Source organism: Arachis hypogaea, chromosome 11 (assembly GCF_003086295.3).
Source record: "Arachis hypogaea cultivar Tifrunner chromosome 11, arahy.Tifrunner.gnm2.J5K5, whole genome shotgun sequence".
Taxonomy (NCBI): Eukaryota; Viridiplantae; Streptophyta; class Magnoliopsida; order Fabales; family Fabaceae; genus Arachis; species Arachis hypogaea.
Genome location: NC_092046.1, coordinates 8,888,245 through 8,909,762, shown reverse-complemented (window position 1 = coordinate 8,909,762; position 21,518 = coordinate 8,888,245). Strand labels below are relative to the sequence as shown.

The 21,518-nt window shown below is 35.0% G+C and overlaps 1 protein-coding gene across 1 annotated transcript; it reads left to right on the top strand.

The window, feature by feature from the left end:
- Window positions 1-3,087: 3,087 nt before the first annotated feature.
- LOC112723781 (cytochrome P450 71D11-like) lies at window positions 3,088-5,532 on the top strand. Its single transcript, XM_025775207.2, has 2 exons — window positions 3,088-3,972; window positions 4,855-5,532. The coding sequence occupies exons 1-2, from the start codon at window positions 3,088-3,090 to the stop codon at window positions 5,479-5,481; spliced, it is 1,512 nt and encodes a 503-aa protein (XP_025630992.1). The 3' UTR covers window positions 5,482-5,532.
- Window positions 5,533-21,518: the final 15,986 nt, after the last annotated feature.

Sequence of the window (21,518 nt, the reverse complement as noted above, 5' to 3'; positions counted from 1 at the left end):
TTATTGAAAGAAAAAATAAAAGCAAAGCAGCAGCAGCTATATACAATAAAATTATATATGTAGACAAAACCAGCGCCGGTATTTTGAAGTTGAGAGAAATGCCAAAATAATAATAACATTGATTGTATCCCCAACTGCTGTTTGTTTCAATATATAAAGTTAAATCCTTTCCAAATGTTACAATGCAATAATAATGCCATCTTGTCTTATACTTCTAAAAGCATGGGATGAAGACACTAACAACATTGTTGATGATGCATTACAACACAAACACTATAGTGCATCGATATTCAAGTAAATAAAACAGTAACAATAAGAAAATACAAATTAATATAGACATAATTTTGATCCTTGTCTTTGAGTTGATCGAATCTTATTAGAAAGTGTCAAGAATGATAAGAAGAGAATCATAACGAACATTGGTTGTTTCAACAGGGGATTTTTCATCTTTTTTCTCTTCTTGGATCATTATATTTGAAGTTTTAATATTTCAACAATTATTAGAAACCACTTCTATTCAAACAATTATTTAGGTTTCGTGACACGACCTAGGTAAAATCACATATAGAATTATTTGACGACTTGAATTTTAGATTTGGTTCTAGTTGTAAAGGGGGTGGTTGTAGAAAGCCATTTTAATTTAGAGTTTAAAATTTAGAATTATATAACATTATTTTATTCAATTAAAATATTAAAAATATTATTTGTACATCAAAATTAGTTACTAAAATAAGTTATTAATGTATTTATGTATAAATACATGTGTGGTTTAATTTATTTTCAATGTGTATTTATATTTCAATATGTATTTTATACTAATAACTTATTTTAGTAGTTGATTTTAGTGTACTCGTAAAATAATTCTTAAAATATTATTACTTTGTAGTTGTCAAAGAAAGTTTCCGAATGACAAATAATATCTTAAAATATGAAATTATATATCTCATTATTCATATATCCATGAAAATGGAATCACACATCTCATATTCATGCACTATATATAATTTTCTTTAATTTATTTTTTATTTTGTGGATCGATCCAACGTACATTCCAGATATGGTTAGAACTTAAAAGTGAGATGGTGAGAAGCTAATAGTTTTATAATAATTTTTTTAAGATTTTATTTATCCAACAAGCATAATAAAAATATTTTATTAAAAGCAATAGAGATCTAATTGACAGAAATAATTTTTGAAAATTTTAAAATTAATAAAAATTTATTAGAAATTAAAGTAGTATTTGATTTGAAAATCGTTGGAGGTTCAATTTAGATGTTTATTTAATTTTGAGATAAATACTAAATTAGTATTTGAGAGATTCTGGTGCTGATAAAATAGTACTTAACTTTTGTTATTAACAAAAAATAGTCTCTATATGAGTTTAGAATGTGATAAGCGTGCCACTGAACTTGTCAGAGCATATTTCCAACGAGAGAGACCCTGAGGTGGCTACCGAAAAATTCAAGTAGAATTTTTAATTAATTATTCAGTCCAACTTGAAAAATCTAAAATCCCGGCCCCCTTCTAAACCCTAATCCCCCACCCCAACGCACTCTCTCACACTCTCAACGCACTCTCTCTAAAACGGCAATAAAACTTAACTTTCTCAGTCTCACAGAGCCGCTGTTATTGACATCGCACGGTCGCTATCTCGTCGCCGGGTATTCTACGTCCGTTAGCTCCTTTTTCGTCTGTCTCCTCCGTCAGAGTCGCATCGTCCATGCACCTTTACCGCTGTTGCCTTGCCTAAACCCACTATCCGTCGTCTCTGCACTTTCGCTGTTTTCTCAATATATATCACCTCGTCGGTCTGTATGTGTTTCACGGTGGCTCGCTTCCCTTCTTGTGGTCAAGCATAAGAACAGACACACATAGCAGTAACATCTTACTTATTGGCTTTGTCTCCGTCACCTCTTTTTGCTGCTCACCACCAGTCGCCGCTCGTATCTTCTCGCTTTTCACTGCTAGTCGCTGTCTTGCCTCCTTCGTTTGTGTTTCGAAATATCATTATAAGACAAATTAGTTTCTCTTTAAAACGATAAAATGATAAATCTTTTTTATTAAAATAATTTTTGAAGACAACAAGAGAATAAAAATTTATTAAAAATAAATTATTTAATTTAAAATGATCTTAAAACCAATTTGGATGAGTCACCAAAAAAAAACCAATTTGGATGTTGAACCAATAATATTAAACCACTCAAAGGCTGGTTTTCTTAGCTTGAGTTCTTATTCTCGATTTGATACCAACTTAATTAGAAAAATTAATAAAAATGATAAATTAATTAGATCTAACAAATTAGTATTTTAGTTAGTCACCAAAAAAAAAAGTATTTTAGTTTGTAATATCAACATTAATACTCTATGCCGGTATTTAAAGAACAAATTAAAGTGGACACTAAAATAGAGATCTTCTAAATTTTATTAAGACCAAAAAAAAAAGAAAAAAAAAGTAGGAAGCCAAAAAAAAGACAAATATTTTATAATAAAAAATATTTGAAATAATTAATTTCGTAATATTTTAAAAAACCTACAAGATAATTTTGAGTAAATATCTAATTTGGTCTAAGATTAAATACTTTATTTTATAACAAATTTTTATTATTCTTAACATTTTTGAAAATTACTTTCGTAAGACATATAAATCTCTAGGTTATTATTACAAGTAGATGATTACATTTTACAAAAATATAATTAAAACAAGTCTTTCTTCAAAATGAGAGAAAGACTAATATTAGAAAAAAATATCAAAAAATTCAAAGAATAAATATTTTTGAAACAAATTATTCGATCTAAATTCTTTTAAAATTAATTAATTTAAATATTTATCTTATTATTTTATTAAAAATAATTTATAAATATTAGATGATTAACATTTTTTAAAAATATTTGTTATACACTAAAATTAACATTAAAATCAACTTCAATTATTTTTAATATATATTTATATTTTAGTATATTTTATCCTAATTACTAATTTTAGTGTACACCTAATTTTTCTTATATATACATAGATTTGGAATTGCCGCGTTAGCAAACCTCAAAAACTTTTCACTCCTTATTTACTCCTTTGTTTCATATCCATCCATGGAAGTTCAGATTTATCACTTGCTAGCCCTTTTCTCTTTGTTCCTCTTCATCATTGCCGCACTCAAACAAAACAATGCCAAGAAAACCCACAAAATTCCAAATATACCCCCATCACCATGGAAGCTACCTATCATAGGAAACATGCTCAACCTTGTTGGTTCTGCACCACATAGAAAACTAAGAGACTTAGCACAAAAATATGGACCTTTAATGCATCTTCAACTTGGTGAAATCTTTTTCATTGTTGTTTCTTCACCAGCGTATGCTAGAGAGATACTGAAAACCCATGATGCGAATTTCGCATCACGGCCGTACTCTCTAGCATCAGATGTGGTGTTCTATGGTTCCACGGACATAGCATTTTCGCCATATGGTGAATACTGGAGACTGCTACGTAAGATATGTACTACCGAAATTTTAAGCGCGAAACGCGTTCAATCACAGTTGCCAATGAAGCAGAAAGAGGTCAACAACCTCATCAAAGGGATTGCTTCCGAGGAAGGATCCGTTATCAATCTTAGTCAAAAAATTATATCATTGATGTTTTCTATTACTTCCATGGCCGCGTTTGGCAAGAAGTACAATGAACAAGAAGAGTTCATTAAAGTTGTTAGAGAGGTTTTGAAGCTGGCTGGAGGTTTTTACATTGGAGACTTGTTTCCATCGGCTAAATGGATTCAGAACCTCACTGGGATGAGGCCTAAGCTTGAGGATTTGCATAGGAGAGTTGATAGGATACTACAGATCATCATCGATGATCATAGACAATCAAGAACTGATAAAGAAGTGGAGGATCTTGTTGATGTTCTGTTGAAATTTGAGGGGAATAGTAGTGATGTGGATCTTCCCTTAACCAACAACAATATCAAGGCTATAATCTTTGTAAGTATATTCACTTTCTTGCATATAGAGAATGTCTTTAGTTTATTTCTTTTTTTTTTTTTTTTTACTTAGTGTTTGTTTTAGATATATGTTGTTATCCAAATAACTAAAAACAAAGTAGATATTTTTGTCCTAAAATAAAAGGTTTAGGCGTTTAGCTAGGGGATATATTAAATTTACTAATAAAAAATATTATAGAAAAAATATGTAAAGTTTAATATTCAATATAATTATTGTGTATTATTAAAATAAAAAATTTAAAACATTCTATTTATAATAATTTTAATTCATATTTTTAAGATATATATTAACTAAATCTTAGAATAAACATTTAAATTAGTCTTTAAAAAATTACAGACTAAATATTTTGGTCTCTAATAAATTTATATTCTTTAGAAGTTCTTAAAAATTATTTTCATTCAACAAATTGACTCCTTTATTACTTTTAATCAAATTTTTAAAGTGTGTTGGATAAATAAATTTTGAATCTTTAGACGTCGTTTATTCTAATAACTATGAAAAAAAATATATATTTTGTGATTTTTTAATATTAAGATAATTTGGTTTAATAAAAGTAAATTACTAATGAAAGTAGACAATACTTTTATAATTGAAGAATGTTAAATAGCCAGCAAAATTTATTATTTTTTATTCGTAATCAATTAATATTATTTAAAAATATAAATTAAAAATATATTATTAAATTATTAAAAAAAATGAACTACCAAAAAATATATATATAAATTCAGTTTTCTTTTAAACTTTTCACATTATGTTTAAGAAAGAATTATATTTAATTTAGATGCATTATCATTCTTGGAGTGGTTTAACCAAATAGATAATCAACTAAATGGTATGACATGTTTCTCCCTCCCCTTCTAGGATGTCTTCACCGGCGGAAGTGACACAGCAGCAACTACCATTAACTGGGCGATGGCTGAGATGATGAAGAATCCAAAAATATTGAAGAAAGCAGAATCCGAAGTGAGAGAGGTATTAGATACAAGAGTAGGAGCGAAGTTTATTGATGAAACTTGCATTGAAGAAATGAAATACTTGAAAGCAGTTATCAAAGAGACTTTGAGATTACACCCTGCCGGTCCCCTTTTGCTTCCGCGGGAATGCGGACAAGCTTGCGAAATCAATGGATATCACATACCAACCAAAAGCAAGATGGTAATCAATGCATGGGCGATTGCAACAGATCCTAACTACTGGACTGAACCGGAGAGGTTTTTTCCTGAGAGGTTTATTGATAGCTCAATTGATTTCAAAGGAAACAATTTTGAGTTCATTCCGTTTGGTGCTGGACGAAGAATTTGCCCCGGAATGAACTATGGTGTTGCAAGTGTTGAGTTAATTCTTGCATTGCTGTTGTATCACTTTGATTGGAAGCTTCCCAGTGGGATTAAAAGTGAGGATTTGGATATGTCTGAGTTATTTGGAGCATCTGTTGTAAAAAAATCTGACTTGTTCTTGATTCCTGTGGTTTCTCGTTCTGTGATCTAATTGCATCATGAATAACATATACTCAACAAATTATGTAATGTAACCTTTGAATTTTCCAGCAATATGTTTCCATATGATGACTATTGAATAGCCTTGGATGTATGAAATGCCGCAAATCATTAATGGCAATGGTTTGCTTTATATTTTATGTTATAAGATTAATTTATCAACTCCTTTCTATGATTAGGTGCATATTTACCTTGATGGTGCTGTTTTCTTTTGTGTAGTTTGTCAGTTTGGAATTTGAAGTTGGTTCTTTCTAACTACATTTAAATTATGGTGAATGCTATGGTGCCTATCACTTTCTACCTAAGTTACTAGAAAAGGTAAATAAATAATATTTAATAAATATTACATGATTTACTTTTTATTTTAAATATTTTATTTTTTACTTTAAAAGAAAAGTTAGGCAATTTAAGCACCATAACAAAGGTACCATAGAACTCACCTTAAATTATTTAAGTTTTTAAGATGGATTTGACTTTTTTAAAATACATTTGTAGGATCAAAATGAGAGAAGAATGTCTAGTAATTTTTTGTGGACATTTTGAATGTTGGAAATTGCAAAATAATAAACTGATATACATTGAAACAATTAGAATTGGATATTTGATTGATTGTTTGATTGTTTAAAATTGTAATGTAATTCTTTAATTTGAGAAAATAAAAATATTATTTGATAGAGGCCTCTAATTTAAAGAAAAGTTCTGCTGATTTTTTAAAGATATGGACTTAATTAATGATGTCTATGTCTATGTTATTAATGGCAATGGAGATATAATTAAATTTCCGTATTTTGCTTTATATTTTATGTTCTAAAATTAACTTATCACTTCTTTCAATGATTAGGTGCATATCTGCGGTGATTGTACTGTTTATATATATATATAAAATGGAGTTGAGGTTGATCCTTTAATTTCCAACTATATTTTTTTTTTTATTTTATATTGGATTTAATTTTCTTAAATTATATTTGTAGGATCAAAACGAGAGAAGAATGTTTAGTAGTCGATTTTTCTAATTATATTTAAATTGAATTTCTTTAAGTAATTAACAAGGGTCAACCAACTCTAGTCAATTTTTATTGAGTTGTACCCCAAAGTTCACTATAACAAAAAAATATTCCAATGGATCATTTACCTTCTTTTACTCTAATTCACCTTTCACTTCCCCCAATTTTTCATTGCAGCCGCCTCGCCACCCCTACCCCTTCTCACCTCTACTTCCTACGTTGTCTGTTCTCAACGACAAAGAAGCATCGTACTGCGCCCATCGCCTCACTGTTTCGCATTGTTTGAGCAACATGTTGCACCACCTCTACTCCCTGTAGCTGCGCTGCACATCTGTTCACCTACGCCACGCGTTCCTAACGAGGAAGAAGGCCACCTATCTCCCCACTATGTCACGCCATCCAACAAAGCACCGCAGCCAGTCGTCATTCACATTACCTTTGCTCCCCTATGCACAACATTCCCGATCTCCTCACGCCACGTTGTCGCATGTCCACTTCCTCCTCTTCTTCTATTGCGCCGCGCCTCCTCATTCATCCTCGTGGAGCATCCACTGTGTCGCCACTGCACTCCAAAAGGTTAGTAAATGTTTAGAGTTTACGGTTTAATGGATGTTTCTCTTCATTCTTTGTGACTCATTTGAATGTTTTTTTTGTGTTTTAGTAGATTTTTCTTTTGTGCTCATTTGGATGTTTTTTTTTTTCAATGGCGGATGATTTTCTTAGGCATTTGGATGTTTCTTTTCTGCATTTGGCGGATGTTTCTTTTGTGGCTACATAGAAGAACAGCAGTAAGGGGAGACGTTGCCTAGGTAGCAACGCATCACGGCAATGAGGATTCAATGCTGAACCTTGCAGAAATGGCGATGAAGCGGCAGCGCGATGGCATCATTACAAGAAAAACGTTGAGTGTCGTCAATCGGATTTATCGTCAGAAAAATGAATAAAATCTGACGATACACTTTTTTACCATCGAATTTTGTGTCGGAATTTATCTAACGGAATAAACCTCGACGATAACAAATTACAGTTGAATTTTTGTGTTTGACTATAATTTGCATCGGATATAGCGGCGAAACATGGATATCAAGAAATGAAATCTATTGCAACTTATCGTCGAAAATTTTTCGATGGTAACATTAATGCCAGAGTTTACGGCTTCACACTACCTTACCAGCGGATTAATCCGACATAAATATTTTTTGTAATTTTTTCTTTAAAAATAGCTGGGATGTTACCATCGGTATATTCCGATGGTAATTTCGACAGTAGATTTTTTTTAATATTTTTTTTCATCCATCTATAATATACCCCGATAATTAATAATTAAAACAGTGCTAATTATATTACATTCTTCTCAATGTTTGGTAAAGAAATACATAAGATAGAACTATATTTACATTAACCCTCTTGAGATTCATCATCTTCTTTCTCTGGTTCACCATCCTCTTCTTCCGAGGTAGTTTTCGATCATCAAACTCGTCTTCTTCTTCTTTGTCGCCATCGACTCCGTCTTCTTCTTGAAGATCATCATCCTCTGGTGGTAATACGTCATCATCTATTCCAAGGTCAATGATGTCATTATCCATAACAGTCGACCTAAGGGTGATCGGATCACCAATATCAACCACTATTTTCGAAGGAGTTGGGTCATCAATCTGGTAAGGTTCATGTCCCTCTGTCCCATCAAATTCGATGTATACAATCGTTTTATCCTAGGGATTAAAGGCAAGTAGTGCATCCATTTCATTAGAAGTCTCTTTAACCGCCGTTTACTAATCTGTTCTCTCTCGGCTTGAAACCTCGGTGATCTACAAAATATGCATTCAGTTAGGTCTGTATTTCTCTTGTAATATAGTATACAACCATTCAAATAACAATCAATTTTCACCAAATTTAGACCCAATTTCGAAACTAACTTCTTTGCTTCATAGTGGCTCTAAGGGATGGCAATAGTCCTGACAGGTACCAGTTCGTTATAAAGGGTGACTCACTTATCAAAAGACTCTTAGGTATGATTTGACTTCGACTTAATACTCATCATTCTAACACATACAGACAACTTTGAATGAACGAACTCCTCGAACAAAGGTTTTGTGGCAGATTCTAATAGATGATAAGATCTCTTTGCCTCCGAGTTAGGCTCTTCTTCAGCCTCTTCCAACTCTGTAACACCTATTGCATCAAACACCATCTCATTATATCTCTCTTGGTTACCCTACCAATTCATTTCTTCCATGTTTAGTTCTCTCACCACCCGAACCCTCGTTAATCGACCATCAGACCTATTCAAATTCGAGGTAGATAGATTAATTCCCTGTTCATCCACTTCTTCGAGTTTCGTCTACATCCAATACCCATCATTGAACCCATTATGGTAGAGGTGAAGTGTTATATATGAAGGTCCTAACCACTTTGTCAGTTGATGCTTATGACACGGACACCTAGATACCCTTTCATATCTAAACGGTTCCATGTTGAGACATGTGCAACAAACACCTCAACCCTCTCAAAGAATTCAGGTTTTAAACACCCCTCGTCCACCGTTATTCCTATCATACATCCATATATGATGACTTGAAATCATATTGCAACACACGCCCAAGAATTCAACCAACAACATAACTTATTAAAATTTTTAGAAAATTCAGCAGAATATATGTGCCTAATAATTAGAATCTCCCACCAAATACAATATATTTTCTGACAAACCAAATATGTTTTAAACAATTCAAACAATAATTTGGCAGAACTTCTCCTTAATTCAGAGACATCCATCAAATAAATATAACAGTTTTCACAGAAAAAATAACTGCAGACATAAATTATAACATACACACATTCAATAAAACATCAAATCATAACCGTTCTAGTGCGTAACTCCTTATAACTCCACAAGTTTTTAGCAAACAAGGGTTTCGAGAAGAAGCCACTACGTGACCTTCTCTCGCTTACGTCCTAAAATTCTATTCTAGAAAAAGTAAGTCTAAATTAAAATTTAAATAATTCATTATATTTAGAGATAGAAACCAATTTGGAATATTACTTTATTAACAATAAAAAAACAAACTCCAACTGATCTCAGAGAAAATAGCATCGTCCTAATAAAAAGGACAACTTATTAAATTCACAAATTGAAACTAATTGAAAGAACATGTAAAGCTCATTATTCCAATTAATTAAAACCTAATTCTAATTTCACCAAACTAACAATAAGCATCACAAAAATAACGAATATAAGTTTAATGCAATTGAACGAAACTCATTCACTAAAATCAATTAAATTTTCCAACAACTCAAGCACTCTTAACATAACAACTCCTAATGAAACACTTTATTAAACAAATTTAACGATTGATTTAAGAAAAATTCTAACAAAATGTTAAACTCTCAAAATAATCTAGAAAAATAAAACAACCATACTAACAATAAATCTAATCATAGTGGTTGTAGAGTCTCTTTAACATAGGGTGACAGAAGCGGCAGTGACTACAATGTGAACAGCAATCGCAATGGAGGATGCGGCAGGGACAACAGCAACAATAGAGTTGAGGATGACGTGCAACGGCGATGACAGCGGGTGCTCCAAGATGTGGCGACAATGACGTGCTCCCAACGGTCATGACGGTGACAAATTTGACGGCAAGGGAGGAAGAGAGAGAGAGAGAGAGAGAGAGAGAGGAGAAGGGTTTCATGTTTGAATTTTATCCCAATTTTACTATCGAATTAATAATCCGCCGGTAAATTACCGAAACGACACGTTTCACTAAACCGTGATACTGGCGATAAAATTGACGCTAGTGAGTTACGTTTTTGCGCCAACACTTACCGTCGGCTTTAGCGACGAAAAAGCTGTTCCGACGATAATTTTTTCTGCCGACAAATTTCTCCTCTTTTCTGTCAAAAAATCCGACACTTAATCCACCAGTAAAGATTGACGCTAAATTCGACGGTAATTCTAACGGTACTCAATGTTTTTTTGGTAGTGCATGTTTCTTTAGTTGGTGGGGAGTTCTGCGTCAATGACAGAGGCTGCGACGGTCTGCAACAACGACGGGAGGCACGCAAACTTAAGTCGGTGCTGCATTAGCGCGGTGGAAGCACGGTGTGTGGTTAGAGCAACGGTGAGGCTTGGAAGAGAGGGATTAGGATTTGTGTGGAGGTTATTTGCCTAATTAATTCTAATTATTCAAATTTTGATTCTTAAAATTTTTTAAAAATATTATTAAATGGAGTTATTTAAGTTGACTCGTTTAGATGTTGATCTCTATACTTTCTCATTTAAATTTTTTAAGTTTTAAAATGAATTTAGATTTTTTTAGAATATATTTTGTAGGATCAAAATGAGAGAAGAATGTCTAATAATTTTTGTCGATACTTTATTGGTTGGAAATTGCAGAATAATAAGGAAATATATATTGAAACAGTTAGGATTGGATGTTTGATTGATAATTTTATTGCTTAAAATTGTAATGCAATTGTTTTATTTGAGAAAAATGATAATATTATTTGATAGAAGCCTGTAATTTAAAGGAAAATTTTACTGATTGTTTCGTGAAAAATTTAAAAATATGGACTGAATGATGTCTTTGTTATTAATGAAATTGTTTACTTTGTAAAATATGAAAATTATATTTAGCCTCTAATTCTAATAGAAATTCTACCGAATTTTCTTAAAAAGTTAATAAGTTATTATTTTTTTCAATGCTTAGGCTATTCGATGTTTATGGAACAATAATTCAAAGTTATCATTTGCACTGCATGCGACCAAATTCGCACTAATGACAGCACTGCTAGAGGAGGCACATCGTAATCTACACCGGTACCACGACCAAAAGAGTGATGCAGATAATTACGAGGACCCTTGGATTTAATTTTCTTTTTCTTCCTTTTAGGACTCTGTCTTCATAGTTTGATCTTTTTTAGATTTTGTATCTTTTATTTGTAGGTATTATTGATATTGTACTTTATTGTTTTAACAAAAACTGTCTTAATAAAAAACTAAGAGACTTAGCACAGATATACCCCCATCACCATGGAAGCTAATTATCATAGGAAACATGCTCAACCTTGTTGGTTCTGCACCTAGTGTACGCTATACTCTCTAGCATCAGATGTGGTATTCCATGGTTCTACGGACATGGCATTTTCGCCGTACGACAAATGCAGGAGACTGCTCCATATAACTTTCATGTGTATCAATATATCAGTGGTTCAGTAATTTTTAATTATTGATTTTAATTATAAAAAATAGATATAATATATAATTAAGATTACTAAAATACTGATATAACGATCTATTTAAAAAAAATTTCATAAGATATATACTTGTTAGTTCAAAAATTTGGTGATAAGAAAAATGAATGATTTAAAAACTAAAAATAGATATATACATGCTAGTTTATTTACAAGAGGACTCACAGTTCTAAGTAATTCTAAAAACTGCATAACTATAACGATAATTAATTGTAACTGTAACTAATTTAATTATTAACTATTAAATACATGTGAGTCTAACAATACTACCAAAGTTTTAAGCGTGAGGCGTCCAATCTCAGTGGCCAATGAATTAGATAGAGATCTACAACTAAGGCTAAAAGTGAGTCGAGTTGAGACAAATTAGATCAAACTCAAGCTCGACTTATAAAAATTGATCTTGGCTTACGGCTCAACTCACTAACAATTAAGCTTAGTTCTTAAGTTCAAGCTAAACTCACCGAAAGCTCGTGTGACTTAAATAACAGGAACATAATCTATAGTTCTATATCAATAAATTATAATTTATATATATTAAAAAATATTAAAAAGATCAACTTTATATATTAAAAACCTAAATGAGTAAACAACATCAATTAATTATATTTTCTATTGACTAGAAAATAGAAATTAGGATTGAAACTTGACAAGAATTTACGTTGGAAACACACTTTTTTTTTTTTCTATTGACTAATGCACAAATCAAAATATATATGTAAAATTATATATTATTATTTTATACGTATATATAATATTAAAAAGAGATAAGTATTAATTTGATCCTTAAGATTTAGGGTCAAAATCAAATTCGTTTCCAATATTATTTTTTATTTAAAATCATCCCAAACGTTTTATTTAATATTAATATCATCATTTTTAATAAAATTTTTTATTTTATTATTAAATTACCCTTATCCTAATAAAAAAAATTATAAAATTAAAAAAAAAAGAACGTGCGGGAGGAAGGAAAAGGGGAAAAGACGTCGGGGAGAGGAAAAGGGGAAAGAAAGAGGGGGAGGGGAGGAGAGGGGGACGGTGTCAGCGAAGCTTGGAGCCGCCATCCCATCAGAACCAGAAGGAGAAAGAGCTCGCGAGGGAGAGAGGAGACACGAGCCAAGGAGTCGCGCTCCGCTATCGCCGCCGCTGCTACCAACCTCGCCACCACTTCGCGTCCTCGCTGTCACTTCGTGTTCTTGCCGCTGTACCTCGCCGATTCGACTTCTGCTTCTGCTTTGGCTTTGGCTTCTACTTCTGCATCTGCATCTACATCTGCTTTTGTGCCTGTGTCTACTTTTGTTTTTGCTTTAGCTTCTGCTTCTGCTTCCGAGTCTGCTTCTGCATCTGTGTCTACTTTTGCTTTGCTTCTGATTCTGATTCTACTTTTGATTCTAATTTTGATTTGTTATTTTTCTGATTTTATTGTTGTTGTGTGTTGATTTTGTTGTTGAATGATGTTGTTAGTTTTTGAATTTGAATAATGTGTTATTGTTGGTGTTCTTGAATCTGATTATTAGTATTTGGTGGGAGTAAGGGAGGTCGTGGTGATGGTAAAGGGTATTTTTGTCCGTAAAAAGTCAAAAGAACGATTTTGATACCAATTAAAATCTTGGGGACAATTTTAAATAAAAAAATAACGTTGGAACGAATTTGATTTTGACCCTAAACTTTAGAGACCAAAACAATACTGTTAAAAATATAGATTAAATACATATAAGATATGTGTATTAATAATTTAATATATATAATAGAGTGAATATCCCATCCGGTCCCTGACAATTATCTCGAAAGGATAACGAGGTCCCAAAAAAAAGAAAAACACCCAACTCGGCCCCTGATCTTTTTTTTTAGGACTGATTAGCCCTTGTGCCAAAAAAACAACATTAATTTTTTTTGGCACAGGGGCTAATCAGTCCTATAAAAATAAATCTCAGGGGCCGGGTTGGTATTTTTTTTTGTCTCGGGGGCCGGGTTGGTATTTTTTTTTTGTCAAGGGTTTCGTTGTCTTTTGAAGTAATTGTCAGGGGCTATTTTAGGTTTTTCTCTATATAATATTATATATAATTGAATTAGCTTACGAACTAATGAGTTGAGCTTATCAAAGTTCAAACTCAACTCATTTAATTTATGAGCTCAAGTTTAAGTTTAAGTTCGGCTCACAAACTTACGATCTGAGGTTATGGCGAACTATTAATGAATCAAATTTAAACTAATTTAAATGCTCTTTACAACTTTTGGAGTATTGAAACTCAACAAATAAAGTAAGTAACAAAATTGTATTTTATTTGTTTTTATCATTATTATTTGCATTTATTTTTTTGTTGGGCTACTGGGCTAGTATACTAAAAACAAATCAATTTGGGCTAAAGGTTTTTCATGTTTTTATGCGATAAAAAAAATCTAGGCCATTACTAAATCAAATTACATTACTTTATTTTGATTTGATATTAGATTATCATAAAATTATAAAAATAAAATAAAATGTTAAAAAATAAAAAGACAAAAATATTCTTTTAGAATTAATATGAAAATATTAAAATATCATTTAAAAGTAACTAAAAATTTAATTTAATTTCAAAAAAAATAAAATAAGTTTGTAATAAATTTTAAAAAGACAAAAATAGTAAAATACTCTTTTAAGATTAGAGTTATTTAATTATTTTAAAATTAAAAATTTATATTGAATTTAAAAAGATAAAAATACTCTTTTTAAAGAGTAACATTAAAATTTGAAAGTCTAAAATATCTATTTAGTATTAATGGTCTTTTCAAATGCTTTAAAAATTAGAAATTTGTCCTAGATATTAAAAAAAATAAAAATATACTATTTAAGATTAATTTTGAAAAGACTAAAATATCCTTTTAAGATTATTGTTGTTTAATTAAATTATAATGTTAAAATTTAAATTTAATTTTAAAAAGATTACGATACACTTTTAGATCATTTTAAAATGACAAAAATACTAGTTATACAATTAAAGTTGTTTTATTAATTTAAAAGAAGAAATTTGTATTTGGTTTTAATAGATCCAAATACATTATTTAGTATTCATTTTAAGATTAAATTATTTTGTCAGCTTTTATAATTTCACTAAATTTGTAGTTAAGTATTTATAGTTTAAAAGTTTTCAATTGATTTCTTACACTATTTTAAATTTATCTTGTAATTAGATATTTTCTATGCCAAATTCAATAAAGTTAAAATCCAATCGATCTGACCTAATTATATTAAATTTTGTACCCAACGAGTAATCATGTCAAATGAAATTTTACTAATTATACCCCACCTTAATTGGTTTGAATATCAAATTTAAGATTCTGCAAACCCAAACTAACCTAATGACCTCACATATTAAAAAATAAAAATATAAAATTTATATAATTTTTTTCTAATCCTAATCTCACTTCAACCATCATTCACCTATTTTTTTTTATTTTTTTTTTGTTGTAGATGTTTTTTTTTTTGTTAGAAATTTAATTCTAATTCACTAATTAAGGGTGTTCACAGGTATAGGTAACCTGATTACCCGTCTAAAACCAATCCGATATGATTATATTGGTTTTGGACCCAAAGAATAATCAGGTCAGATCACCCTAAACTTTTGACAATTTTTTTGTCAATCCAATTATATTCATATCAAATACTTAAATACTTTTGTAATTATTTTTAAATACTAAAATACCTTTTGTCAAAGTTAGTGACTGATTTATATAGATGAACAACTAGTCAAATAACAAATGATATTATAATTAGTAATAAAATTGAATGTTTAGAATAATTTTACTGGATTGAACTCTAAACTTAATAGCTCTTTGGATTAATGTCAAATTAACAAACTTCATCTCAAATTATTTGTTAATTGAAAAAAAAAATCAAAATTATTAACTTATTCTAACTATTTGATATCCCAAAATATGTTAAATTAATAAAGAGCACCTCAGATTAAAATTAATATGACGAATAAACAAAATAAAAAAAAGTTAGCAATAATATATTGACAAAAAATATAATTATTTATGCGACCAAATTTATTTATTATAATTTATCAAATTAATCAAAATATAATTTTAGTTATTATCGCTAACGTTATTATAAGTATTGTTCATACCCTGACCCAACGCTAAAGCCCAAGTCCAAACGAAAGGCCCAGTCCAAAGGATTGAGCCTCTCCCTACGCCGACCTTCGTCCTGCGAAGTCGGTTCATGCCACGACTTGCTCTAAAGAAGTCGGGAACGAAGATCAGTTGGCAGATAAACACTCACTCGAATGAGTAACTGCCCCTAAAATCTCTCCACCCACTTCTAGGAGGCATATCCTAACTTCCCTAAGATAAAGGGACGGTTATTCCCCCCTTAAATGGTGGAACTACTCCAACGGTGGTTATGGGTTCACCACTATAAATACTCTGACACTCCTCAGGTATCACTAAACCCAATACTTTTTAGACCTGTTTTGCTCCCATGCTAACTTAAGCATCGAAGTGTCCTTGCAGGTACCACCCCCCATTCTCTCACACACAAGTCGGACGGAGACCCTGGATCGCAAACCTGATCAAAGGCTTTCTTCTTCAGATGATTGGGCCAACCAAACTAATCCAACCCAATAATCTCCGGTTACCCATCGTAACATTGGCGCGGTTGCCGGGGACCCGAGAGATCAGCCAATAATGGCGGATATGTCACCTGAAGATGGTCATGTAGCGTCAGATTCCGAACAAGAAAATCTAGATACCGGAAACAATGACGCAGATCTAACCCATCACCAGGGAACCAACGACCAACATAGGGAAGGCACCTCCGGGTTAAAAAATCCAAAGATGAACTCCTCGGAAGGGCGCAAATCAGGAAAGGATAGACCACCCCATGCGACCGAACTAATGGGATTAGTCCATGGCCACCAAGGTCGCTTGGAACAGCTGGAACAGGAGCTGGAACGACAAAGGAAGGCAGAAAGGAATCTAAGGGAGGAGATGGCGCGACGAAAAGAGTTAGAGGAAAAACTCTTAAAACTAGAATCCTCCCTCAGAGGTCGGAACTCCCGAGGCGATCGAGAAGAGTCGCCCCTAGGAGGGGAGGACCCATTTAGTGAGGACATAATGAGGGCAAAAGTTTCAAGAAACTTCAAAAGTCCTGATATGAACCTCTATGATGGAACCACGGATCCGAAGCATCATTTAAGTAATTTCAAAAGTCGGATGTATCTGGCTGATGCTTCGGATGCAACGCGCTGCAAAGCTTTTCCGACCACCCTATCGAAAGCGGCGATGAAGTGGTTTGATAGCCTCCCTCCAAGGTCGGTCACCAGCTTTAAGGACCTCTCGAGGAAGTTCTTGATGAGGTTCTCCATCCAGAAGGATAAAGTAAAGCATGCACCGAGCCTCCTGGGAATAAAGCAGGAGGTCGGAGAACCTCTACGGGACTATATGGAAAGGTTCAACAAAGCATGCTTGGAGATTCAAGACCTGCCCACTGAGGCAGTCATTATGGGGCTAGTAAATGGGCTTAGAGAAGGCCCCTTTTCGCAGTCCATATCAAAAAGACACCCCACCTCCTTAAGCGATGTACAAGAGAGAGCTGAAAAGTACATCAATATGGAGGAGAATGCCATATTACGAGAGCCAAGTTGGCGACTTGGGCACCCTCCCTCAATAAAAGAGAGGGAGAGGGAGCCCAAGAAAAAAGAGGAGGTCGGTCCCGATAGGTCGAGGAGATATCACTTCTATACTCCTCTAAAAGTCTCCTTAGTGGATGTATACAGAGAAATCTGCAACACTGAAAGACTGCCGCCTCCCAGACCCATCAAAAACAAAAAGGGAGGGAGTCACGGTGACTACTGCGAGTACCACAAGATATATGGCCACTCAACAAACGACTGTTACGACCTAAAAAATGTGATAGAAAAGTTGGCCAGAGAAGGCCGACTTGACAGATATCTCATGGAAAGGTCGGAAAGTCATGGGAAAAGAAAGCGAAACGACGAGGACAGAAGAGACCCACCACCGCAAACTCCTGAGAGACATATACATATGATCTCAGGCGGATTCGCGGGAGGGGGACTTACCAAGTCCTCTCGCAAGAGACACCTCAAGCGAGTTTACCAGGTCGGGAGTGAAGCCCCCAATCTCCCGACTATCTCGTTTACAAAGGAGGATGGGCAGGGAGAAATCCCTGGGCATGATGATCCAGTGGTGATCACCATGATCCTGGTGAATGCCCACCTCCACAGAACTCTAGTAGATCAAGGGAGTTCAGCAGACATCCTTTTCAAGCCCGCATTTGACAAACTAGGGTTGGATGAAAGGGAGTTAAGAACCTACCCCGATACCTTGTACGAACTAGGCGATACGCCGATAAAACCACTAGGATTTCTACCCCTCCACACTACCTTCGGAAAAGGAGAAAAATCCAAAACTCTGAGCATAGACTTTATAGTCATCGACGTGGGGTCAGCATATAATGCCCTAATCGGCAGAGCTACCCTAAATCGACTCGAAGTGGTGGTGTCTACCCCTCATCTTTGCATGAAATTCCCGAAACCTGCGGGGATAGCAACAGTACGGGGAGATCAGAAATTGGCAAGAAAATGCTACAATAAAAGCCTGAACCTGAGGGAAAAAGGCAAAGAAGTCCACACCATAGAGCTCAGTGGTGCGAGAGCCAGAGAAGAGCTGAGACCACAGCCAGGAGGAAAAACTGAGAAAATACAGGTCGGCAAAGAGGAAGGAAAAAACACCAACATAGGGGCCAACCTAGAGGAAGTCTTAAAGCAAAGGTTGACCAAGCTCTTAAGAGACAATTCTGACCTCTTTGCCTGGAAAGCTTCCGGCATGCCAGGGATAGATCCCAAGCTCATGTCCCACAGGCTCTCAGTATATCCGGGGTCACGACCTGTACAACAGCGAAGGCGTAAGCTCGGCCTAGAACGAGCTCAAGCGGTGGAAGAGCAGGTACAAGCACTCCGAGAAGCCGGTTTCATTAGAGAAGTTGAGTATCCAACATGGTTAGCAAACGTAGTGCTAGTCAAAAAGCAAAACGACAAGTGGAGGATGTGCGTCGACTATACCGACCTGAATAAGGCGTGTCCCAAAGACCCTTATCCACTCCCAAGTATTGATGCTCTAGTGGACTCTAGCTCGGGATATCAATACTTGTCGTTCATGGATGCCTACTCGGGATACAACCAAATCCCGATGTACAAGTCGGACCAAGAGAAAACATCATTCATCACGCCTAGAGCCAATTACTGCTACGTGGTCATGCCTTTTGGATTAAAAAACGCAGGGGCCACGTACCAAAGGCTGATGAACAAGGTGTTCGCTCCCCACCTCGGGAACTTAATAGAAGTCTACGTAGACGAGATGCTAGTAAAAACCAGGGAAGAAGCCGACCTCTTGACAGACCTCTCGCAAGTCTTCGACACCATAAGGTTACACGGGATGAGGCTAAATCCCGCAAAGTGTGCCTTCGCGGTTGAGGCTGGAAAATTCCTGGGGTTTATGCTGACGCAAAGGGGGATCGAAGCAAATCCCGACAAGTGCAAAGCTATCCTGGAAATGAAAAGGCCGACTTGCTTAAGAGAGGTTCAACAATTGAATGGCCGACTTGCAGCCCTCTCCAGGTTCCTGGCAGGATCAGCACTAAGATCCCTTCCACTATTCTCTCTACTGAGAAAGGGATGTCAGTTTGAATGGACTCCAGAATGCGAAGAAGCATTCCAAGAGTTCAAAAGGTTCTTGATCCAACCTCCAGTCCTAACCCGACCTCTAGTTGGGAAGAGCTCGTTCTATACTTGTCTGTAGCAGACAAAGCTGTGGCATCAGCGCTGATACGAGAAGACGAGGTCGGGCAACATCCCGTGTACTTCACCAGTAAGGTTCTACAAGGCCCTGAGCTGAGGTACCACAAACTCGAGAAGTTTGCCTACTCCTTAGTTATAGCCTCTCGAAGGCTGCGACCTTACTTCCAAGCCCATACAATAAGAGTCCGAACGAACCAACCCATGAAGCAAATCCTTCAAAAGACGGATGTTTCAGGGAGAATGGTTCAATGGACAATAGAGCTCTTTGAGTTTGACCTGAAGTATGAAACTCGGACAACAATCAAAGCTCAATGCCTCACCGACTTCATAGCAGAGTACGCGGGAGAACAAGAGGAAAGACCAACTACATGGGAGCTATACGTAGATGGATCCTCAAACAAGACAGGAAGCGGTGTAGGCATAATACTATTTAATAAAAGGGGAACACAGATGGAGGTTTTTCTCAAATTTGAATTTCCAGCTTCTAATAATCAGGCAGAATATGAAGCCCTGATTGCAGGACTAAAACTGACAGAAGAGGTCGGTGCAACCAAAGTGCTGATATTCAGTGACTCTCAAGTGGTGACCTCCCAAATAAATGGAGAGTATCAGGCCAAAGACCCAAACATGAAGAGATACTTGGAAAAAAATCTGGAGTACCTCGGGCGCTTTGCGGAAACCGAGGTCAAACATATAACTCGGGATCTCAATAGCAGAGCGGACGCCCTCTCCAAGTTAGCAAGCACCAAACCAGGAGGGAATAATAGAAGCTTGATCCAGGAAACTCCCCAAGAACCCTCTGTGGTAAAAACAGAGGACAAACAAGATGTCCTTGAGATAACCGGGCTAAACCTCGGATGGATGAATCCCTTGGTAGAATACCTAAAATTCGACATCCTCCCTAAAGAGGAAAAAGAGGCCAAGAAAATCCGGAGGGAAGCACAATACTATACTCTGGTGAAAAATATCCTCTATAAAAGAGGAATATCAACACCATTGCTGAAGTGCGTACCGACCTCAAGGACGACTGAAGTACTAGAGGAGGTTCATGATAGGATCTACGGAAATCACCTCAGAGCCAGGTCACTTGCCAGAAAGATAATCCGAGCTGGGTTCTATTGGCCGACCTTGCAGAAGGATGCCACAGAATTCGTGAAAAGGTGCCAACCATGCCAGCTGCACGCAAATTTCCACGTGGCTCCTCCCGAAGAGCTAATCAGTATAACTTCTCCATGGCCCTTCGCAAAATGGGGGATGGATCTGTTAGGACCTTTTTTCCAGGCCCCAGGACAAGTCAAATATTTAATCGTGGGAATAGACTACTTCACAAAGTGGATAGAAGCAGAGCCATTAGCCACCATCACGGCTCAGAAAAGTCGGAGGTTCCTCTACAAAAATATTATCACAAGATATGGGATACCTCATTCCATCACCACAGATAATGGAACCCAATTCACCGACTCTACTTTCAAAAGCCTAGTAACCAGTATGAAAATCAAACACCAGTTCACCTCGGTAGAACATCCACAAGCAAAAGGACAAGCCGATGCAGCTAACAAAGTCATACTGGCAGGTTTAAAGAAAAGGCTGCAGGATGCAAAGGGAGCTTGGGCGGAGGAGCTCCCACAAGTGTTATGGGCTTACCAGACGATGCCACAATCTGCCACAGGGGAAACACCCTTCCGACTTGTCTATGGTGTAGAAGCCATGATACCAGTAGAATTCGACGAACAAAGTCCAATGGTGATCTTCCATGATGAAGTCGGTAACATACAGGGGCACAAAGAGGAACTTGAATTGCTCAGCAAGCCCAAATAAGAGAAGCGGCATTAAAGCAAAGAATGACTGCCAGATATAACAAGAAAGTCATTCGAAGGAGTTTCACCTCAAACGACTTGGTGTTAATCAGGAACGACATTGGAGTCAACAAATCCGGGGAAGGAAAACTCGCCGCTAATTAGAAAGGACCATACAAA

Excerpts from the sequence above, each read along its gene's own strand:
- LOC112723781 (XM_025775207.2), top strand. The coding sequence starts at position 3,088 with ATGGAAGTTCAGATTTATCACTTGCTAGCCCTTTTCTCTTTGTTCCTC. Across the intron at positions 3,973-4,854 it reads ATATCAAGGCTATAATCTTT|GATGTCTTCACCGGCGGAAG; the intron begins GTAAGTATATTC and ends CTCCCCTTCTAG.